Raw genomic sequence first — 22534 nt, 5'->3', positions numbered from 1 at the left:
TGTAATAATAAATAATTTACATAATTGATAGGAGGCTACTAATTTTTTAACACCTATATTTTGTTTAATAATCATTCAAATACTTCATATAGAGAATTTTATTGACTATCAGGAGGCCTTAATAATCTCAAATGTGACTATTAAATAACTGGATCCATCCCTGATCCTGCCTATCTATTAATATATGACGTTTACTTTCAGGATTTAAGTACTGTAACAAAAATAAAAACAATCAAGTACGCATCACAATAAAAGTTTCTACTTATCAAAAATGTCAAATGAAAAATCAAACACAAACGTCAACAACAATTCTATTAAAAAGTGACTGAAAGTCTATATTTATTTTCCCTTTTCAATGTATAAATATGAAGCCATCCTAAAAGTAATTCCTCATCATCTCCATATCAAACCTCCAATCGTTTACCCTGAACTGTGAAAATATGAGGTTATTATGTTATTCATATTAAAAACAACATTCAAGCATAAAGTAAATACCAGTTCTCCCACAAAACACATTTAAATTTTGCTTTTGGGACTATTAAGTTAGACATGTACACAATAGTTGCCATACTAAAATAATGTTCTTCTTGCCGTAAATAAAATAGGCTTGAAAAGAACTACTCTTGTGTTAAATAAATATTATGCAATTGAATTAATCCATTATGACAAAACTGTGTCTAGACCCACTATATTGTCTATGCATGGAGCACTAAAATATTTACATTTCATGCATCCAGAAATACATTCTCCTTTTGTGAGTACAATTGTGTGCAAAATGAACAAGTAGAGAGACAATCTGAAGTAAACTGGCTTCCACAATTTCCACAAACTGCCAAATTTGTGTGCTCATGGAGGATTGGTGATGGACTACATGAAGATCTTACTGAAACATCCTTATCCTGCAAGGGTAGTTGTTCTTTGCTATCAGTTGCCTGACTTTGAAAATCAAGCGTGTGGTGAATATATGCTTGACTGAGAGCCAAAGTAAGGATGCTTGTCTTCTCCTTGTAAAAGCGCAGTTCCATTCCTCGATGGCGGGCCAACAGCATCTGTCTTTGCGCCACTTGCAGCTCCTCCCTGATTTGACCCGCTGATCTCTGCTCCCGTCCGAGCCAGTCCAGAGCCATGCTGCTGCGCAAGTACTCGTCAAGACCACGCTTGGTGTAATAGGTAATCACGCTCTGGATGAGGAGAAAAGGGCTTTTACAGCTGAGATTTCGTTTCTCTTGGTACACACCGTGCATACTTTACCTGGCGAGAACATTGCCTTTCTCTCAGTATTTTTAGTGTTCCATTCCAGTGCAACAATTGAAAAACTGTCATCATCTCCTGTAGTGATGTGAGACAACTGAATTAATTATATGCAGGTATGATAGAGCCTCACAGAAATGTACAAAGACTCTCAAGAGATTCTAGATAGAATAAATACCATCTTTTTAGTTGTTTTTTTTTTTTTACCTGGAACTCCAACATGGTCCTTCCCATGTAAGAGTGCAGAAGCAGACTGTATGTTCCTATATGTGTGCTCGAATCATGTGCATCTTCAAGAGAAACCTGGCCATAGATAAAGTCAATAAAATATTATGATTTGAATTGACTACTTGTCTTCCTTTTGGCCCACTGCATTGGTCAGATTGGACATGTTGAAACTCACATCACTCTCTAAGGTAGCTTGCTGTAGACTGTGAGAGATGAACTGAGGACAGATACGTCGACAAGGGAGCTCGTTGACAAGTGAGTTCATCAGAGCCACTCGGGCAGCATCTCGACGTGCCTCTGCTTGAGTGTTGCACAGCTAAGAACGAGAAGGTGGTGAAAAATTCTATGTTATTTCTCTTGATTTCAACATTCTCTTTACCCTATGCATCACAGCAGATTATCAGGGGAGGAAAGTTCAAATCATTAAAGAGAAGCAGTCAGTTTTTTACAGATTGGAGTTCACTGGAGTCACAAGACACTTCTGAGAAAGACCACGAGATCATGTTAAAAAATATGAATTGTAAGCCCCCCTTAAAAGGGCTTGAAATGAATCCTCCTGAATGTAAGGCATTAAATGTTTTGTTTCATCAAAATAATTGACTGTGCATGTCAACGGGCAAATAACATTAAATCTGAGAGGGTTGTTGCTTATTTACCTGTTTGTCTTGACAATATTTATGTACAGCCATCCTATTTTAAGATCACTATGTCATTAGAAAAAATGTCTTGGGTAAATAAACAAATGGAAACGACACACCTTATAGTTTCCAAAGCAACTTCCTCCTGGCAGCGTGACATAACAGACAAACGGCGGACCAGTGGAAGCGTCAGACTCGTACAGAAGCAGGGTTTCCATTTGGACCCCTTTATTCCCCACACAACCATTTGATCCGACAGAGGAGCCATCCATTTGACCTGACTGTTTCCGCTCCCAAAAGTTATGGAGCATGGCCACAACATTAACTGTAAACACATGATGGACACATGAACACAACCAAGGTGGATATTGAAATCAATAAATTCAATATACAATTTAAATAATAGTACATGTACCTTCATGGGGGAGTGAAAGTGTGAATAGAAAGTGTACTCACATTTTTTAGGGCTGAGGTCAATGTCGCTCTGGGACAAGTAGGACATGAGTGTGTCCTCATTTTCCACTTTATTCATTCTTGTTGACAAATTCCTACAAATTCACAGTCCACTTGTCTCCTTCACCTGCCCCAAGGTTTCACTGCCATCTCTATTCCGAAATGAACATTACAGGGAAATAACTCAAAATCCCCCCTTACAAAAACTCATTTCAGTTTCTCCCCCTCCTCTCCTTCCCCCGGGTCCACCCAGTCTCAGTATGTTTTTTTGTTTGAAGCAGACCACCTTTGTCACTCTGGCTGCCAATTAGCTTCGAGGGCCCCCCACTCTCTTATACGCAGAGGTGCAGCCCAGGAATGCCGAGCCCCTCCCATCAAACTGTGCAGCTGGCTAATCCCTGACCAGTCACTTTTAAATCTCCATATAGTAGTTGTACACTTGCCTGCTCAAGAACGTTTTGATATGAGATCGACGTAAAGGTGTTCAAAGTTTCAACAGGCTCTAGTATAAATAAAACTGCAAATTTATTTAGAATAACGCGTGGGAAGGGGGTGCCCAAAAACCTGACCCACAACTTTTTCAGCCCAGTGAGCTCAGGGTCTGAGCTCCATTCATCCTCTTGGAAATGAATAGCCTTTGTTCAAGTTGGAATTCACTTGCTTTCTCAATACAGCCAACAAATCGGTCCAAATTCTGAGACATGACACTTTCCACAACTAGATAAACTTTACAACTAAGTATTGATTGAATTCAGAGGCCATTCCCTTCATTGAAATGATGCGTATTTATTTTTCTTACTTATTAACCAATGTATTTTGTTTATCACTCTGTGTGCATGTATACATTTTCATCATTTGCACTAATACCCAAAACTTCATCTGCCAGTCGAGTTGAAGTTAAAATATGAATGAACATTAGGTCTAATGTAAGATTTAGGTTTCCCATTTGACCTTAACACATTTGACCTCAATTTAGTTGTTACAAAAGGCAAATAATACACATTGAGCATTGCTGAAATGGCAGCATAGTCAAAGAGACAGCCTTATGAATGTACCATTGCATTGCATGGTGACAGTTGACCACAATGAGGAATTTCCATTTTAAGTGGACAAAATGGGATGTTAACGGCCAAATACAGTTTTGCAGGTGTAATTGAGTTTCCTCACTGAAAACAAAAGTAGTATCAGATAAGCATTCATCCCCAGAAGGCGTCGGTCTCCAAACTGGACTTAATGTTGCTTTGATTTTCCCGTCTGGATTTGGTCACCAAGTTGGCTTCTCCTTTCTGCAGACGTCTCCTCTGTGCCGATTTCTGTTGTTTGGTGAGCTGTCTCCGCACCTTCTGACGGACCAACTCCTGCATCACAAAACATTGTTTTACTTAGTTGCAACACAACCTGACAGACCACAGCCACAGCTATTTGGCATTGACTAGAAGTCATCTTTTTTTCTTACTGGTGGGATGGTCGAGCAGCTTCCTGCACTGCCTACTGTAGCCTCGCTGTCCATCCTCCTCCTCCTGTGCTCTGCCATCTGTAAAAGGCTATCAGAGTCCCTGAAAAACATAAAATGATTGAGTTTTGAGTCAATTTGCAGTTGACATTGCTTGGAATTGAGTATTGTAAACACTCAAATGTAGGTTCTTAAAATACAGGGATCTGAAAAGGCAAAAAAAGCTTGTAAGCACTGTCACAAAAACTACACTATGCTATTGTCAATACCTGAAAGGTTGGAACTCTTTGTTCAATGCGGAAAGGTCTGGGAGTTCAGGGCAATCATCTGCCAACTCTTCTTCCAAGTCATTAACTGTCTTGTCCAGGGTTGTTGGATCAGAATTGATTTCATCCCCTTCACATTTTTCACTCTCCTCCACTTTGGCACCATTTGTCTCGCTGACCTTCAAGCCTTCCAATTCCAGAATTGCATTATCGTATTCCGCCACATCCAGACTTTGCTGTTCCGTTTCGACATCCTCGACGGTCTCCTCTACGTCGCTGTCCTCTTCATCATCATCTTCCTCTCCCTCAGGTCCAGCTGGATATAACACGGCGGCATCTTCCTCCAGCTCTTTGGTGAAGCCACTTGCTGAGACCTCAATATCCAGAGAATGTGAACGTCTGTAAGAAAGAACAAATGTTTTCTTCTACAGATTTTCATAGGTACAAGCCAAGACACAGATTTAAATATTTTTTGTTGTTGCTATATTTACAACCAGACAGGAATTACCTGATATCTTTGAAGGTTGGAAAAAGCTCACTCTCATAACCAAATCGTTTTGCAAAGAAATCTCTTATGCATTTTACATCTCGATCAAAATACCTATGAAGCAAAAAATAAATAAAAAATGATGGATTTGCATTTTTGGACTCATTTGATATGTTTCACATTGCGACAATTGTTGGCAGCGGAACCTACCATTCAGCATTAGGATGGGAAGTGGATACCATCTGAGGGAAATCGATCATTGTTATGTGATCTTGATCGTCAAGCATCAGGTTGAATTCGTTAAAGTCTCCATGAATCAGGCCGTAGTTGGCCAGTTTAACGATGAGATCCATAAACTCGCTGTACAGGCCGGGTGGATCTTGCAGTTCGTGCACCTGACACCTGATAGTAGGATGAATATAATTTATGAAAAAATGTGGCATGAGAAAACACCTGATGAAAGAAAATGGTATGACATATTTCCATACAGTGGATGTCCATTGATGAGCTCCATGACTACTGCGTGTCTGTTGTAATCCACCGGTTTAGGAACAGGAAAGCCGCGGTCATAAAGTGCCTGCGGGAAAAAACAATTCAGTGCATTAGTCATCTCTTCTATTGCACAGTAACGGGTAGCCGTTTTCACCTTAAGATGAAAAATATGGATTATACCTTCATGTAGGCAAACTCTTTCATTGCAGAGAGTCGAGAAAGGTAGAGCCAGGACATGTTTTTCCTGTGTTTGTGGTAATCTCTCTTATTCTTCAGGTTACGGAAAGAGGTGCGACCCAATCTGTGCAGTTTGAGAGCGTACTGTTCCCCCTCTGAATTTGCCACAATATAAATATCTAAAGAAACAGGGAAAAAAAAGATAAAAATACTGGCAAAGGAGAATTTAGTTGGTAGAATTTGTCTCATATTTACCCGACTCTTTCCCCACACCCATTTGGTTTCCAACTGAAGTGATAACATCTCTGGAAGACAATGTCTTTAGGGCTAAGTAGTCATATCCTCCAAAGTTCAACCTATAGCCCTGCACAGCTAAAATAAAGCACGAAGCATTAGGACAAAACATGCATTTCTATTAACAAACACGGAGATAACGAGACAGAAAGAAGTTTCAAAATTACTCTTGCAGCGTTCGTAGACAACAAGTTTATATTTGACCAATTCTCGAAGGATCTTGTTGCAGCCGCCATGTTTGAGGCTGGCAATGGCAGAGAGGAGACTCACTGGAACAATCTCATGGTTCTTCATTCCCATCTCAACCTATGAAAACATAGATTAATATCATGAAATTCAGGAAAGTAAACTTTATGCTTCATTGATTCAAACATTGTGACAAATAGGGCATTTGGAGTGTCCAATCAGCCTACCATGCATGTATTTATAACGTGGGAGAAAAGTGGAGTACTCGGAGAAAACTCACAGAGGCCTGGGGAGAACATGCAAACTACACACCGACCTGGATTTGAACCACTCATGCCACCAGATTACAATTACTAAATAATTAAATGAGAAAATTGTAATTAGATTTTTATCTTGTGAGGAAACTGTCATAACATACAATATAGCTATAACGACATACACAATCTAATGAAAAAATGCTTAGATATAAATCAATTCATTGGATGCCATTGACCGTGATCTCTGAAGTTGCTTTAAAAAATGTAGTGTTATTTTATTGGCAACACATGAATAACATTCTTACTCTAACAGCTTTAACATCGCGAGGACCGTTATGATTTGCCATTGACGTTAAAAGACGTCCAATCAATTTGTCAAGAAATCGGAACGATTGTTCCCACGAATGCAGTTAAACAAACTGAATAAAATCAAAAACATAACGACTGATTCCAACTTTAGGAAACATGCCGATTTAACATTAACAAACTCTAACAAAATCAGCCAAGACTAATATAATTGTGATAAATATGAGAAATGTATTTTACCGCTGTGAGCACCCGGAAATCTTCTCGAGATAGGTATCGCAAAATCACCACGTTCAGCTTCCCCATATTTTAAAAGGTGAGCACGGCTCAAAGAATTGATAATTGAAAAAAATAAGTCAAAATAAAAGCCCTATGCTTTTTGTAAACACATGGCCATTACGGAAGTTCAGGAGCGGAAATTATGTCAGGTTGACGCGCAGCTTGAAACTCTACAAAAGAATAAATGAGCACCATCATGTGGTCAAAATAAGACGTTCTAGCTTTTTGGTGACCCTTTCTGTTCATTCCAAATAGCAATATTTGAGCAAGTTGGTGGAGAAAAAGACATGCTGAGTATATAAAAATTGACTGTTAATTATTTCCCATCAATTTATTTTCAAATATTTAAGTAAGATTTACATTTATCCATTTACAAAGGAGAAAGAAAACGGTTTGCATATTGGTGGATCCTTGAAACGTGCACAGAAAAATTAATTATTAGTCGTGCAAGCCATCACAAACTTACAGTAGTAAATCAGTAAGTAGCTTGAGCAATTTGTCCAAAGTCCCTCGTAGTATTGCATTATAATGCTAGATGGCGCTATGATACAATATGGGGTCAGTGTATACAGTTGTGATGTCTTTGTCTCTGAAGGAGTATATATATACATTGTCTCACTCCTAAATTAAATGTTGAAAAACATTTGTGTTGGCTCGATATAGATGGTGGCATTTTGTTGCATTAAAAACAACCACATCAAAAAAGAGGCTAAATCATGTAACCATTTTTCAAAATGTGGTCAGAATTTGGGATATATACAATTCTTAAATCTGTTAAAAACTTGTTCACTCCTGAATAACTTATTATTTCATTCCACATTGGGCTTACCATATTTTTTATTTCCCCCTCACAAAGGTTTGATATGTTCCACTCCATTTTTCCACATCATTTTCACAATCACTCTTTTGGTGCTGAAATGGCACGAGTGCATGATTGCCATTTAATGTGGCGCAGATGTCTGATACAGATTAAATTACCATAGCTCATAAAAGTCAGTTAAAATTCATGAAGAGAGAAAAAACTGCACATTTGTATGATTTGGGCTTTTATGAAGAAAGCTGTAATGATAGGATCTAATATCAGTTGAGTGATAAAATGGTTTTATCCAAATGGATCAAGGTTTAAGGCCAAAATATTTTGTTAATTTTACCTAGTAAAAAACATTTTAATATTATTCAATGACTACCAGATTGGGTAAGTAAACAGACAATATTTTGCCTTTAACTCCCACTGCTACCTTTCCCCCTGCTTTTATTTGGTCCATATAGGTCCTCCTGATATCATTTTATCCTTTGAAATGTATTTGAGCACCCAGGTGCCCTTCATACCCCACATTTATTGTTTAAAACAGGATTGACCCCTATCCATTTGAGGTCCACAGGGGGGGGTGAATATCCACTGCACACCTCCAGCGGTCTTTGATGATAAATTAATGAGCCACTCATTAGATGTATATGAAAGTGTGAGCTAGATAGGTCAAAGTGATGAAAGAGCTTTTAGAATCTAACTGAAGTCAAGTGGTCACAATGTTTGATGTAGATGAATGATCAATCCTCCCCCATGTTATTTCATTCAACACTTGAAGGGAATTTATGGGTATACATACGATCTTCATCATGTATGAAAGCTGTCGAATTTTAAATTGGCGTACAAGTATAGCACTACGGGCTTTGGATGATGGTTAGATGCCACACATATTTTCATTTTAATGTGACTCAAGAGTCCAGAATTATTTAATGCAGTCTGCTTTCTCCGTGATGAAAAAAAATATGCCAGTACTACCGGGATATGTACGTCACATACATTGGAAATAATTTAAATTCTTTAAAAAAAAGTTTCAAATAGGCTACTCCATATTTTTAAAATGCAAGGATTTGCTTTTTCATTCAAATATGAGTCAAGCAACATTTAATAACTCTGATTCCAATAACATATAGTTTATTATCCTCATAGAGTTAATATTTTACCTCTGATTTGAGCCATTTTTAAAGGCCTTCAATAGTTGAAAACATCACTGTATTCCTGTTATTGTGTTCCATGTTGTCAGATAGTGAAAAAAATCACAGATAAAATGCTGGCAAGCCAATATCCTCGAATAACACCTCCCCAAACGTGTGCTTGTGTGTTTAAGTTTGAGTGATGGAGCATTGCCTCTAGTGGATAATAGCATGCCAGAGAGATTGAGAACGTGGGGAACACACACACTCACATAGTGCAGCATTGTCAGACTCTTGTAATGGGATCACTGAGTGATTGTTGCCGCATCAGTCACAGTGCTGCAGCTGCGACTGTGTGCGCACGCACACTGTGATCATCATCAACATGGAAGAGAACCACGGCTAAGAGAAAGCTGCATTATGTCAGAGGTTACTGTTGTCGAGGACATCAGATAGCAGCAACAGCCTGGCTGTGTGAAAGCACATGTCAGTGTATGTATGGTCATTGGAGTCTACACTTTAGTGTGGCTTGGATTTCCTGCCCATTTGTGAACGTCTGCTTTAATGACATGAACTCCCGAGAGCGTGAAATTGGGGCGTCTCCCTCTATCTGTTTTTAAAAGCAGAGTGGTTGACTGAAACAAAACGATGGGTGCTTTAAGCCTTTTGTACTACTTGACATGAGGCAGGTCCAAGTAGAAAGAAGCTTTACACGTATTTACACGCTGATATCAGTTTTCAGAGCAAGATGACTCCTTGTCATATTTCATTTTCTGGCCTCAGAACTACTTTTGTCTCCCGGATATTTGTTCCAGCACAAAGGGACGAATCTTACATGCTGGCACATGTCTTATTTTTTTAATATATAAATCAGTACATCTGTCTTTACTTGTATGTTGGGTGACCCAAAATACTGATTGTCACTACTACTGGGCTAAGAAGGTAGCACAATATAATAAAAAGACTGAATAGATTAAAAATTTCCTGTATGGTATTTTCTATATCCCACTTATTGAGTTTAAATCCTTTCTTTAGCTGCATGGGGTCAGGGAAGGAGAAAAAATGATATACCCATGCAGCAAGACTGTATCACAGTAATCACACCGCAAGGGATACTGGGTAATTCAGTTAAAAATGTCAGGAGCGTAAATCACCTTCCATCAGTCCTGCTTTTTCATTGGTTGGTTTCCCTGCTACAGAAGTGAATATCCTCCTGACTGCCCCAACAGGACTGTTAATATCATTTTTATGTGTGTATTTGTTCTATTTTCCTTTAGCTAAAAGGGATTAAGTAATCAGTACACGATGAGCCAGTATATGGAAGAATACGACTGTAAAAAAAAAAAAAAAAAAAAAAATATATATATATATATATATATATATATATATATATATATATATATATATATATATATATATATATATATATATATATATATATATATATATATATATATATATATATATATATATATATATATATATATATATATATATATATATATATATATATATATATATATATATATATATATATATATATATATATATATATATATATATATATATATATACATATATATATACAAATATATATTGTATGGTGTGTCTCCCTTCATTGCACAGTGTGGCTAGTGTACCAAGCATACAAATGTTCAGCCAGCTCCTTGGAAAATCATTTCAACTTGAAAGTTTACTGTACAGGAGCCACTCTGTGCTAGAGTGTGGGTTTCAGTAAATAGTTGAAGTCTACAGTGCATGCTCCTGGGTGGGCATGAGAGGTAGAGGGTTAGACATACAATATTTATATGTGCCTGACTCCAGGTGGATTTATTCAAGTCAGGAGTGTTTTTCAAAACCGAGATCAAATCGATGAGCCCCTAATCTCAGGCATGATGGGATTGATTACCTCATATTCACTGTACAAAGACTGCATACATAACTCCTCTGGGCGTGATGGACACACTTGCCGACCTGCAAACACACATGCATTTTAGTCACTTCAGCCAAAGAATTGATTCAGAAGATAAAAAACGGACATTAGTTTCATGGTTGGCCAGTGGAAATGACAGGCATGGCTTAGAAATGATGATAGGAGTTGAAAATGTTCATTGATACCTATTGTATCTAGGAGATGAGTTTTTTTTTTTAAAGAAAACACTTCTCCGTAAATTAGCCTTTCACTGTGGGTGATAAAATCAATGTAAAATAACATGATGGGAAAATGAAAGAAGTCAAGCTGTTGAAGGGCCGTTCACATTATTTAGTTCATCACACCTGTAGGCTATGTTAGATTGCATTTGTTCAGTGAGCAAATAAATGGTATATTGCAATGTGAGTAATAATTCCTGGTGGTCTGTTTATTTATTTATTTATTTTTTATTTTTTTATCGCTGTTTGCAGTCTATTGCTTTCTGAAAATTCCATGCATAGTGCCAGAAAACTAATTTCAACTGCTACTAATGGCTTTGCTGTCTTTGTCTGGTGGGCTGTTTATGTAATTATCGTGTGTATTTTTTTCTTTTCCAATTCATCAGACAGTGTTTCCTTGGTCTGCCTGTTGTTTTGAAAAAGAAACAAACTACAGTGAATGGCTGCCTGCCTTTCCAGTTCAAATCTCCTCGGCGTCTTTCAATGTATCGTGAGTGAGTTAAGACTACTGCGTTCTGCAAACAAAGCATGTACGGGACAGGAAGGAGCGCGAGGAACACACGCAAACACATTCCAAAAGCAACACAAGGTTATAAAATAGATTTATTTATTCATAAATTGTTTGCTTGGTTGAGATTTTGCTTTCCCTTGAGCAAAGTGCTGAAAAAATAAACTGAAATAGTCGGGATTTCCGCACCTTATGTTCAAAATGAATCAATAAATGATCTCTCTAGGAAGTAAATATCTTATCTAACAGCAAGGGTATTAATACAAAGGAAAAATGTTTTAGTATTTCCACAAATAGTAGTGACATGAAGAGATTTTTGAGTCTATCATACACACATACAGCACAAAGTGAAATATAGAAATTCATTTTAAAACAGGCTATTATAACTGTTGGAAAGGCTCAGGTCTTTTATTGACTCTTGATAAATAGTGCAAGTGCACCAAATGAAGTGTCACAATCGCTATCCCTTTCATAATGTATGTTCATTGCCTATACTCGCAGGCTAAAAATTAATCACAGGCACACCCACAAATGAAAGCTAATAACGCCACTTCACTGGATTTATCACATCTAGTTCCGCAAAGGAATTGTGTGTTTTGATCTCTCTGGAGCTGAATCCCTTCTGCCCCCATTTGGACCCATCATCATTGCTCCATATTATCGTTTTATCTGTGGCCCATTTCTCCCCAGCCCATTCATCACCCAGCATCTATAGAGGACAATCGGAGAAGGATGTTCCTTCATGTCATGGCCAAGTTTGCCTCTGAGTGTGTGTGTTGTTGTGAGTGTGTGAAAACAGTAGGTACAAGATTTCAGGGGTTTCTGTAAGGAAGAAACGAAAAATTGGAAAAGCCCATTACTGAGCAGATGTCATTCCATCTGGGCTGATCACACCTGACTTTTCCCTGTTGGATTTTGTGTCGCACACAATTTGTGGTCAGGCACAATCATGCATTGGCTACAGATCAGCGTGACACAAACATTGGGAAATGAGAATTGATAGTGAAAGCTTGAAGGGAAGGAGCCTTGAACATGAACAAGGAGGAGACATGATGAAGAGACATTACAAAAAGGCAACTCAGAATACTGATGTTTTTCTTTTGGGGCTTGGAGGTGGCGGAAAAGATAAAATACAAAAATTGATTTTTTTCTGGACTGGAAACAGAATCGACACCAGATAAGATAAAAAGGGAAAATGGAAGTGTTATGTGGTAAAAGAAAAATACAATGGTGAATTTGTAAGGGCCTTGCCTTGTTGAACAGAACCTCGACAGTAGCCAGGAAACTCTCCTTTATGGATGTTTACATGGATGTGTGGTTAAGTGAGTATGTTTTCAGATGAACGATCACAGATGTGCAGTGATCGTTCATGATTGGACTTTGCAGATGGAAAAACAATAAGCGTGTTTCGATCATCTTACCATTTGTCAGAGATTCACTCTCACGATGATGATTCATGATGCTGCATCAGCATTCGGCACCGGGATTCACGGAAAAAAAATAAAGATGCTATAATATGACTAAGCTCTCTTGACCAAGAATAAAAAGCACTTAACAGCTCTCACTGTGGGCATTTCAAGTTAAAGTTGTATAAATGACCTAGGAATATGTATCTATCCAAATGATCAATTTCTTAAATCAATTTTAACTGAGAAAATGATGTTTAAATCCCACCAATAAAATCCCACCACATTAAAAAATGCACCAATTTCTAGTTATTGAAAACCCAACCAGTGGGCTCACAGTTCTTGGGTTTTGCGTGAGGTTTTTCCGGGTACACAACACCTGTAATATATCCACTGACTGCTGATCCGACATGTTGTATATTATCCTTATTTTTTTGTCACAAATCCTGTAATGGACTTGCTTTGATAGGGAATTAGCTCATAAATCACCCGGTTAATGGTTAACTGGAAAGAATAAATGTGCTCGGAAATGGAGGTTTATCTTTCCGATCGTAATGCCAATCATTCACCTACACACGTTCATATGCCCTGGCTTGTATTGGCACTGATAATGATGTTGCTTGTAGTGACATATTGATGCCATTAACTCCATCCCCTCTCTCTGTTTGACATCTGTGTCTGTGTTGTCAGATCGCTGCTGATGTATTCTGAGTTGCGATTTACTGATTGCTTCCGGCTTTGCAGACACACTTGAGAGCTTCCTGCTTACATTTGAAATTGACCAGGCGCTGGGCTTCATGGGGATGAATAAAATACGGTCGAAATGACCGTTTTGTTGGAGGCAGGCTTATCCACTTGAATGCACACAATGCACAAATAATCACCACCATAAACGTGAAGATACTTGACTTGCTTTTCTTAGCGTGATATAAAAGTTCTTACCAAAAACACGTTCTTCATCTCGTCGCTGTGCATTTACCCAGTGTGACATCTCAAGTCTTCCATCTGGTCCGGGTCAGCCAGAGGCCAACCAATAAGAGTCTTGAAGATGAGTCCTCACCAGATCCCCTTGACAGAAATAAGCAGCATAACAGAGTATCATCTTAATCAGCCAGACATCTAAAGTCAGGCTCACTTACTCACCGGGGTTTAAAACGATATAACAATCTCTTATGGTAATATCTGTTACGGTTTCTTTTACAAGCCAGACACAAGGTTACATTTGATCTGAAGTGCCAATTTTCTCTTTCAGCCTTGCAAGTGATTTAGGGAGACAAGTATTACTTACAAGCCATGATTACTAGTGTCTGGTGGCTGCCCGTATCAGCTCGACTATGCTTGATTATTGTATTTATTAGTAGCTGTGTGCACAGTGCAAATTCTGTGCGCTAATGTATTCTAGCCAACACTTGCTGTGAGACTATTACTATTTTTTTTAAGGTTTGATAGGGGGTGGGGGGACTGACTCTTTGTTGATTGTAGAGAGACTCTACACCCGGTGAGCCTATTTTCAGCGTACTTGATCGTATTCTTTTTTTCTGGGATAAATGGCGAGGAACAGTGTTTTTTTTCCTAGCCTTTTGATCACTAAAAATAGTGACCATTCTAACAGATGAAGAATGTCTCTGAAAAAAAAACAATTATTTTCCAACTTGCATTTGGATTGCAGGTATACTGAAGCGTGATCTGGTTGCCAGGCAATTACAGAGCACATAACAACCGTTCACACACTCATACAGACCCATCCCAATTTTGGTAGGTTTTTGAAAATTCCAAAAACTATTTGAACTCCAAACTTCTTGACTGTTGCGTGCTTTCCCAATAGAATTTGACTCGTACTATTCATGGAAATAAGATAATTATCCTCCAACCCAGTGTATGAGCATTACAATTTTTGAAGGTATATTTCAATATACTACAAAATGAAATGCATTTTTTCACTATTTTAAAAATATAATAGTTCTCAGGAGCAACCCGAGGCTAGAATATAAGGATCATTTTCAGTTTGACTCGGCACGAATAAAATGGATAATAAGGTAACATTCTTGACCATGCATTCATTCATCATTCATCTTCCAAAACGCCCATCCTCGAAAGGGTTGCGGGGGTTGCTGGAGCCTAACCCAGCTGTCGTCAGGCGAAAGGCAGGGCACACAGAGATAGTATAACGACCATCCACACTCCCAATCACACCGTTACCAGCGGGAATCGAGCCCACGGCTCCCCGCAATGAAGTCAGGCGAGTGAACCTCTACACCACGAGGTGGCCAATCTTGGAATTATATACAGAAAAAAATAAGAGAATGCAAATAGGTATGATCCAAAGGACTTAGAACAGCTTAGGAAAGTGACTTTGCTTTGGTTTAAAATATTTTTATTCATAATCATGAATAATGCATGATCAGCAGGAGAATATTGCTGTCACTTCAACCACACTCTGTTCTACACTCCCCTTCATACCAGTGTACAAATATCCTTGACTTGCATATGACCTGCTGCTGCAGGTCATTTCCTGTACGGATGGAAGCTAACTAAATGTAATAGTGTGTTGTGCTCTGTCATTTTGACGGACTTATTCAAGCACAGTTCATAAAAATGAAGAAAAAAAAGCAATTGATGTAATTGACAGTCCCTGGGTATCGATGGTGATCGTCAAATGTTTGCTTAATATCTAATTAACTGAATATGTCTGGCTGATGGTTCTATTATGGCTCTGTGTTCGATCGTGTTACTGTATAATGTTTTTCTTATTTATTATTCTCTGTGGCTATTATTATTATACGAGAAAAAGTATTAAAAATAAATTTCCCTGCTCCCTACTCATGTTGTCTATCTCGGCACCCTGAAACATGCAATGCTTCATTCTTTTAGTCTCAGCTGTCAATGATAAGCCAGATTTAGTGTGGTTTTCAATGTGCCAGTTTGATATGGTTAATGAAATCACAGCCAGGCTCACACAGCAGGGGAGCATTCAGACGGGGGACACGGCATGCTGTGAAAAGTTAAATCAGACGTCACAATGTCACCGCTTAACATTTGCTTTAGCTGCTGTAATTGAGGAGGATGCCACTTGAAGTAAGCATCCTACCTCATGCTGCTATTCTATACAGCTTAATGAATGAACCTCCAAAATGGCGATTATCCTTCATCCTCCTTGGGGGATGGCACCTCTTTTGATGAGCGGTGCTGTGTCAGGTGGAATCTTGGCCAGTTGAATTCCTATTGATTACTATTTGTCCTGTGAGCACCTGCTTAAACACGCTCACATCCATGAAAGAATTCCCTTGCCTATGTTTGAGCAGCATTACAAATGCATGTAGTTGTTGGGAAGGGCTCCTTTCATATGGTGATTTGCTTTAACAGCACTTTAATGCATTTTTTTCTTCTTCTAAATCTGCTTTTATATACTAGTGATGAACTTAACAAGAACACTAATCTTTTTTTTAATTGAAAACATCATAATTTGACACTCATTGCAAAGCAAAAATTCTCTGTTTTGCCTTATTTTTTAGTAATAGAACATTATAATACACATTAGTTCAGACCTATTTTTAAATAGATTTGTTTTATGTCTACTGTTTTCATCTCTTTGACATTATCCAGGTCTCAGGCTTTGTTGGCAGCCTATGGAGATAATAATGATCAATTATCTATTAGAGAGAAAGAAGGGCAGATGGTGACAGGCCTGCGATGTAAATGCATGACGTGGCTAATATGAGCATAAAAGGACTTCTAGATAGCATTGGTTTGCTAGTGGAGCTCATTGTTTGGCTGGCGTGGCAACGTGTGAGCTCCAAGCCGATGAGAATATGAAACAAAGAGTTGCAAGTTTCATTTAATAATTTGCAGAATGCAGGACATCAAGCATTTGTTTGTATCTAATGGAGATAAAGTGATGATCCACAAATTTAACGTACAATCATGCACATTTCCACTTTTGGCCTTTTGTTTAAAAAAAAAAAATAACTAGAAACATTGCTTTTGTTCTTGCATCCATCTGACATTCAACACAAAATATTAATGATATTGAGCACACAAGCAGTCGATACATATTTTCCCTCCCACTTCAGCCCCTCCCCACTCACAAACAAATGATCTGCCATTGATCTGCCCTTTCTCCTGACTCTTCCCAATTATCTCTCTAATTATTCCGAATCCATCTTCCACTCAGCGTGTTCCATTAAACAGGAAGCTCACAGTTGGTGTGCATTTGCGGGTGTGCCGCTATTCTGTATTCACGCATACGAATGGATGTCACAAAGTGCGAAAAAACAAAAACAAAACAAAAGAAACAACTCAAAATGAAGACAGCTTGGGGTGTTTTGGTTGCAATTTCTGTCACTGCATGTTATAAGTGTCCTTGCACATCTTACACACGTACACAAACGCAGGTGCGTGCGAATCCTTTGTAATGCCACGCCTTTCATTGAGGGCAAGTCAGCGCCCTGGCTTTTACTAACGGTGTGACTGTTGACAGTCTGCCCAATTAATGAAGCTGCTCCAAGAATCTTGTTATAGCAAGCTTTTTTTTTCTCCCCCGTGTGCATGCCTGCACGTGTGCACGCTGAATAGATTGAAGGAAAGCAGAGAAGTCTTTCATTTGTAATTCAGTCTGACCGCCATACCCTGGAATGAGTGATTGGGGGTTGGGATAGAAAGGAGGACGAAGAGGGGTAACATCTCTTTGTCGTCACGCGTCTCCAGTGGTTTTCCACTCAGCCCTGACGCGCCAGTCCGTCCGTGTCGTTTGTGTGCATAAGTCTGAGCCCCGGTCCTTTGCATTGTCCAGGCTCAGACAGCAGAACAACACCAGAACACTCCTCTGATCTGACCTCAGTTACACCAGGCAGTCATGCAGAGAAGCAAGGTCATCATCGCGATGGTAAAATGAGAGGCTACATTGTATCTACTAACTTAAAAGGGACTGATACGTGTAGAAAAGTTCAGTTTTGCACAGATTTGGATGTGGGTAATTCCAGAAATGCAGAATCCAGAAGGGAAAATGTGATCACTTCTCAGGTTTTTTTCTACCACATCAATATAGGTAATAACAAACAAAGGTTTGGTTACCTCAGTTTACAGGTCAAAGTCAACAATTTTCATAGGAAAGTACATTTATTTAAAAATATTTTAGTGTTTAGCTAGTTGTTACTGGGGATCAATAGGACAATCTTACTTAAGCAGTAAATGTAATAATACTTGTCATACCCGGACCATATGCATAACATGAGGTCGAGAGAAGCATTCAATCTCAGCTATAACTCATTCATTCATCTTCCATGCAGTAAATCTTATCGTCACAAGGGTCATTGAGTTGCATGTGCAGTGGTAGAACAAATCAGATCAGGGCACAGTGCGAGGAATACGACCGGGGCCCCTAAACCCAAACAATAAAATTCTTCCTAACATCTTGTCACAATTTACACATTCTCTCAACAGCAGGGTTTACAGGGTCTTTTGTCATTTTGCAGTTCATCAATTGGACATGAACCAAGAGATCAACCAAAATAATGGGTTGTGTGGACCATAATAATAAAAAGAAATAATAATTCAAAGCAGTTTAGCATCACGGGCTGTGTCCACAGAATTTTGAGACCCACTTTAACTATTTCAACTCTTCTGAGCATACTAAACTACTGGCCTTCTGTACACCTGAAGCTTAGTAAAATCGTTAAAGTGGCCCATATATTTGAATACATGCATAATTTCAGTGTGTAAATATGATGGGCCTCTTCTCTACAATTTGAAGGGCACATCATGAGTCTTGTGCACTACAAACTCGTCCACGATGCTGGATAAGTCCATTTTTACTGCTGTCTCATTCTTGATGGACAGCTTGGCAAGCCCACTCACTCAGTCTTTCCTGTCCCACGATGCTCCTTAAGTGGTTTTTAATTAGTTTCCATTTTGAGAATGAGCGCCCAGTGGTTGCAACTGTGACGGGAAGAGTCAAAAACAAAAGTGGGACAGTGCAAACCTCACTCAATCTAGATGTTACTGATGGGTGATTGATAGGAAACATTTTTTATCCAAAATAGATAGAAACCTTTGCTAAATTAAAGAACGAATGCAGCATTGTCTTTGCATTGAGAAAATATAACACTTTTGCGTTGTCTTGAAAAATTGAGCTTATTTTATATAGTAGTATTTTTTAGAATTCCTACCTTTAAATCAGCGTTGACAGGCCTGAATCACTGAAAAGGCTCCCAGGCAGGAAGAACTAAAAAAGGTGTCCATTTTCTGCAGTTGGGAATCCTTTCTCATTTTTCCTTTTCATTTCTCTTTGCGGCTCCAATTTTATGACTATATGCACTTTTTTCTAGCACTGCTATCTGTTCAAATTATTGATTCAACAGCAAAGTTATTTTTTACCCTTACTTAACTGACTTATAATGTAAGTAGGGCAAGTCAAGACTATATTGACTTTCATGAATAAATTTGCAGTCTATAATATTAAATGTGCGAGAAAATGAAGCCCGAAAAACATAGACTCACAATCTTTTATTTAAATACTAATTCATAAATGATATAGTATTTTGTATGAAGATTGTGTAAAAGTTGTTGAGCAGCATATAAGATTTCCTCAAAATCTATAATGAGGCATCTAATAGGCTGATGTCATAGCTTTAAATGAGACACACATCTCATGATTCATGTAAGCTAGAAAAAGGCTGCGTTACAAATGTATATCATAGAATGAATCTCAAGTTAAGTGACAACAAACCAGTCTAACATCTTGCAAATGGCATAAAGATACGGATGATTTGATGTGGGTATGCGAAAAGGACAGATTTGATGTCATAAATACATGCATGACAACAAAAGAATGTAATATTTTCCTTTGTAGACAAACTGCATCTATTACTATTCTCACATTACTGCCCGGAGTCATAGTTTTTTTTTTTTGTCAATGGGGGGTGTAATAGGCTGGTGTTTCATATGTTCATGCCTGAGAGCCAGAAAAGACCAGCTTGTACTTGGAGTAGTGATTGCCTCCAGAGTCTCAACGGGGCCCAGAATCCCATGAGCAAATCTATTAGCATCTGTGTGTGTGTACGCTTGTGTTTGTGTCCTGCAGACATGGACAACACGAATCACATCTTGTGATCACTTTTTTTTTTTATGTCCAGAAAGAAAGAAAATACATAGGCGAGGTTTTCTTGGTCACGGACAAATTGACGTGTGGATGCTCGTGTGCAAGCCTCATGCATGCATTTGTGTGTTTGAGTGTATATGAAATGTGCACATCACATCACAACGAGCTGCCTCCATTTTGAGGACCCTTCATTGAGATGCATTGATTTTTTTTTTTAAACGTGCGGCTGAAGCGACTCTTCACACCTCCAACCTTCCCTTAAATGGCCTGGTGTAGTGTGTCCAAATGTATGTGTGTAAATGAGTCACACAAAAGTGAATGTGTGTCCTTGCATATGCATGATGATGCAATCATGATGATGATTTTGGAGAGCAAACCCGTCTCGATGTAATTATAAAATTCACATCACTTGTTAGCCCCCCTCGCCACTGCCATCATTTATTAATCAATATTCAAAACACATGACTATGAAGCCAACAAATGCAGTTACAATTAATTAGAAAGGGGACCATTTCCCATTTAAATCGTGCATGTATTTTTGATTCTGTTTTCTTACAAAAACATTTCTTTTTCCTTGACAGAAAATCATTGGGTAAGCCTTATTCCAATGATTTCCTGTCAATGCAATAAGGTCATGGATTTATATGTCGGTAAAAGGTGTATGCAACATTGATGTGTTTGTTGTGATGTAGATTTTACACTTACTAGTCCATGGAATGCACATCCTTGAGTATGTGTATACAACATATCCCCATTTGCTCCCACTGTCTTTCACTCCCTTTTTTTGCTCTTGTTGACAGAACAAACACAAAAAAAAGTGTTGCTGAGCCTACAAACCGTGCAAAAATGTGCATATGTATGTGCATGGAGGGATGGCTATGGGAAAGGATTAAGATAGCTTTAGAGAGGCTTTATATAATAAGCAGCACAACGGCTGTAGCGGATGGGAAACTCCAAACACATACACACACACATGCACACTCAGACTCAACACTCGAAAGAAGCTCTGGTTTTGTTATGCTGCAAGCCACAATGAGCTAAGAGGCTAAGTGGACCATGTGTGCGTTTGACCGGGTACCCTGGCTCACGTAATTGGGACTGATGGACCTGAAAGTGAGGGATGAAGCAGGGAATAAAGGGGTTTTTCCCTGATTGGCTCATTTAGAGTCAGCGTGTGCATGTGCATACACATTTTGTGAGTTTATATGTGAGATTTTCTCAGCTGACCAATTAGATGAAGGTAACACCATGTGGTCCCAGGTGCCAAGTTGCCTGATTATAGGATTATTTTGTTATACGGAAACTCTGAGGTTGGCCTTTAAAATGTATTGCCATTGAAACCATTTTTTTCATTAAAAACAATGGAAATAGAAACATGTGAATCCTAAAGTCCCTTAAGTAAAAACTAAATGCATCATTTTGAAAATTAATATACCTCAAACGGCCCGTTAACAAGGCTACAAAATTGATTCAGTCATTTTCCGTACCACTTATAAAGGAACCTCATTAGTCGTCACTGTGCTGCTGGTTAAGGGCCTGGTAGGATCTATACTTCTCTATATGTACTACTGTTTATACAGTGGCTTCTTAAATCATAAAATTCATTTACTGTCACTTTGATGGGCTTTAGCCAAGGAACACAATAAATAAATTCACCCATGCGCAAAAGTATTACCTTAGTTTCTTCATCATTGTCACCAACAGTAGCAGTTAGTCAAACATAAACATTCTTATATATATATATATATCTTAAAGTATATGTATACACACAAACACACAGTATACGTATACTATATATATTTAGGTCCATTTTTTTATTTAACTTGACTTTTCCCATATGAATTTTCTTCCCCTTACACTGTATCCGTTAAATATATTCAAAATTCTGTATTAATTATGGGAATACCGTACAAATTGGCAGGTGTGCATTCTGTTAGAAGATATCCCATCTTGCTTTGCAAATACTGAAAGATTTGAATCAATGTGAAACATAAACCCAAGGTGAAGTGAGAGTCGCACGGCTCCAAAGAGGACGCCCTATCTTGACATAATACATGCAAATGGAATTTTCAGGACTACAATGAATTATTCTCATCGCAACCATGTTCCCCAGCCAGGTCAGCAAGATCAGACGGCTAGAGATTTGAACGGCACATTTAAAAAAGTCCAGTCTTCCACAAAAGCATCTTATTAAAACCATTCCGGCCAAAGTAGTGATGAAGGAAAGAGGAGGTGAATAAAAGATGACAGCGCAAGGGAAGAGAGGTGAGGCCCATGTCACTCCAGGGAGCCTAAAATGCCTCCTCATCAGTAAACAGTGAATAATTTATCGTGTTACCTCGGTGAGTACACTCACATACTCACCCATATGCATGGCCAACATCGTATGCATGTCACACACAGGCAATTTTTACAAGGTCCATTGTGGGGCTTGTATTATTCACTAGCCTATGAACTCTGTGGAACCCTTCACTTTTTGACTGTCTACATGTGTGTGTGTTGTGTATATGTGGTATACAGAGATTGCTATTTATATTTCCACATGAAATAAGGTAGGGAGGCCCGGTGGCGCGAGTGGTTAGCGCATTGGCCTCACAGCTCTGGGGTTCTGGGTTCAAATTCAGGTCACGTCCACCTGTGTGGATTTTGGATGTTCTTCGTGGGCCTG

General features: G+C 38.5%; 2 protein-coding genes across 2 annotated transcripts; both read right to left on the bottom strand.

Moving 5' to 3' along the window:
• Positions 1 to 264: 264 nt before the first annotated feature.
• On the bottom strand, positions 265 to 2670 carry LOC144195649 (protein limb expression 1-like). The gene is made up of 6 exons (XM_077715431.1): positions 2574 to 2670; positions 2237 to 2442; positions 1655 to 1795; positions 1459 to 1554; positions 1252 to 1329; positions 265 to 1181 (listed from the first exon to the last, which is right to left on the bottom strand). Exons 1-6 carry the CDS (start codon positions 2647 to 2649, stop codon positions 726 to 728), a joined length of 1053 nt encoding a protein of 350 aa, XP_077571557.1. The 5' UTR covers positions 2650 to 2670; the 3' UTR covers positions 265 to 725.
• A 666-nt stretch (positions 2671 to 3336) lies between these two features.
• On the bottom strand, positions 3337 to 6935 carry LOC144195352 (serine/threonine-protein kinase RIO2-like). Its single transcript, XM_077714925.1, has 10 exons — positions 6729 to 6935; positions 5907 to 6045; positions 5701 to 5817; positions 5449 to 5624; positions 5265 to 5353; positions 4987 to 5178; positions 4798 to 4890; positions 4293 to 4688; positions 4027 to 4126; positions 3337 to 3928 (listed from the first exon to the last, which is right to left on the bottom strand). The coding sequence occupies exons 1-10, from the start codon at positions 6792 to 6794 to the stop codon at positions 3767 to 3769; spliced, it is 1530 nt and encodes a 509-aa protein (XP_077571051.1). The 5' UTR covers positions 6795 to 6935; the 3' UTR covers positions 3337 to 3766.
• Positions 6936 to 22534: the final 15599 nt, after the last annotated feature.

This window comes from Stigmatopora nigra, chromosome 4 (assembly GCF_051989575.1).
Source record: "Stigmatopora nigra isolate UIUO_SnigA chromosome 4, RoL_Snig_1.1, whole genome shotgun sequence".
Lineage (NCBI taxonomy): Eukaryota > Metazoa > Chordata > Actinopteri > Syngnathiformes > Syngnathidae > Stigmatopora > Stigmatopora nigra.
The sequence above is the reverse complement of the archived record's forward strand: the minus strand, read 5'-3'. Positions and strand labels throughout refer to the sequence as shown.

What these genes read in the sequence shown, in the direction of transcription:
- LOC144195649 (XM_077715431.1), bottom strand. Translation starts at nt 2,649, where the DNA reads ATGAATAAAGTGGAAAATGAGGACACACTCATGTCCTACTTGTCCCAG. An exon ending in TGACCTCAGCCCTAAAAAAT is followed by an intron (nt 2,443 to 2,573) that starts GTGAGTACACTT and finishes ATGTGTTTACAG; the next exon opens with TTAATGTTGTGGCCATGCTC. An exon ending in GTTGCTTTGGAAACTATAAG is followed by an intron (nt 1,796 to 2,236) that starts GTGTGTCGTTTC and finishes TCTCGTTCTTAG; the next exon opens with CTGTGCAACACTCAAGCAGA.
- LOC144195352 (XM_077714925.1), bottom strand. Translation starts at nt 6,794, where the DNA reads ATGGGGAAGCTGAACGTGGTGATTTTGCGATACCTATCTCGAGAAGAT. An exon ending in GGGTGTGGGGAAAGAGTCGG is followed by an intron (nt 5,625 to 5,700) that starts GTAAATATGAGA and finishes CTGTTTCTTTAG; the next exon opens with ATATTTATATTGTGGCAAAT. An exon ending in AAGAGTTTGCCTACATGAAG is followed by an intron (nt 5,354 to 5,448) that starts GTATAATCCATA and finishes TTTTTCCCGCAG; the next exon opens with GCACTTTATGACCGCGGCTT.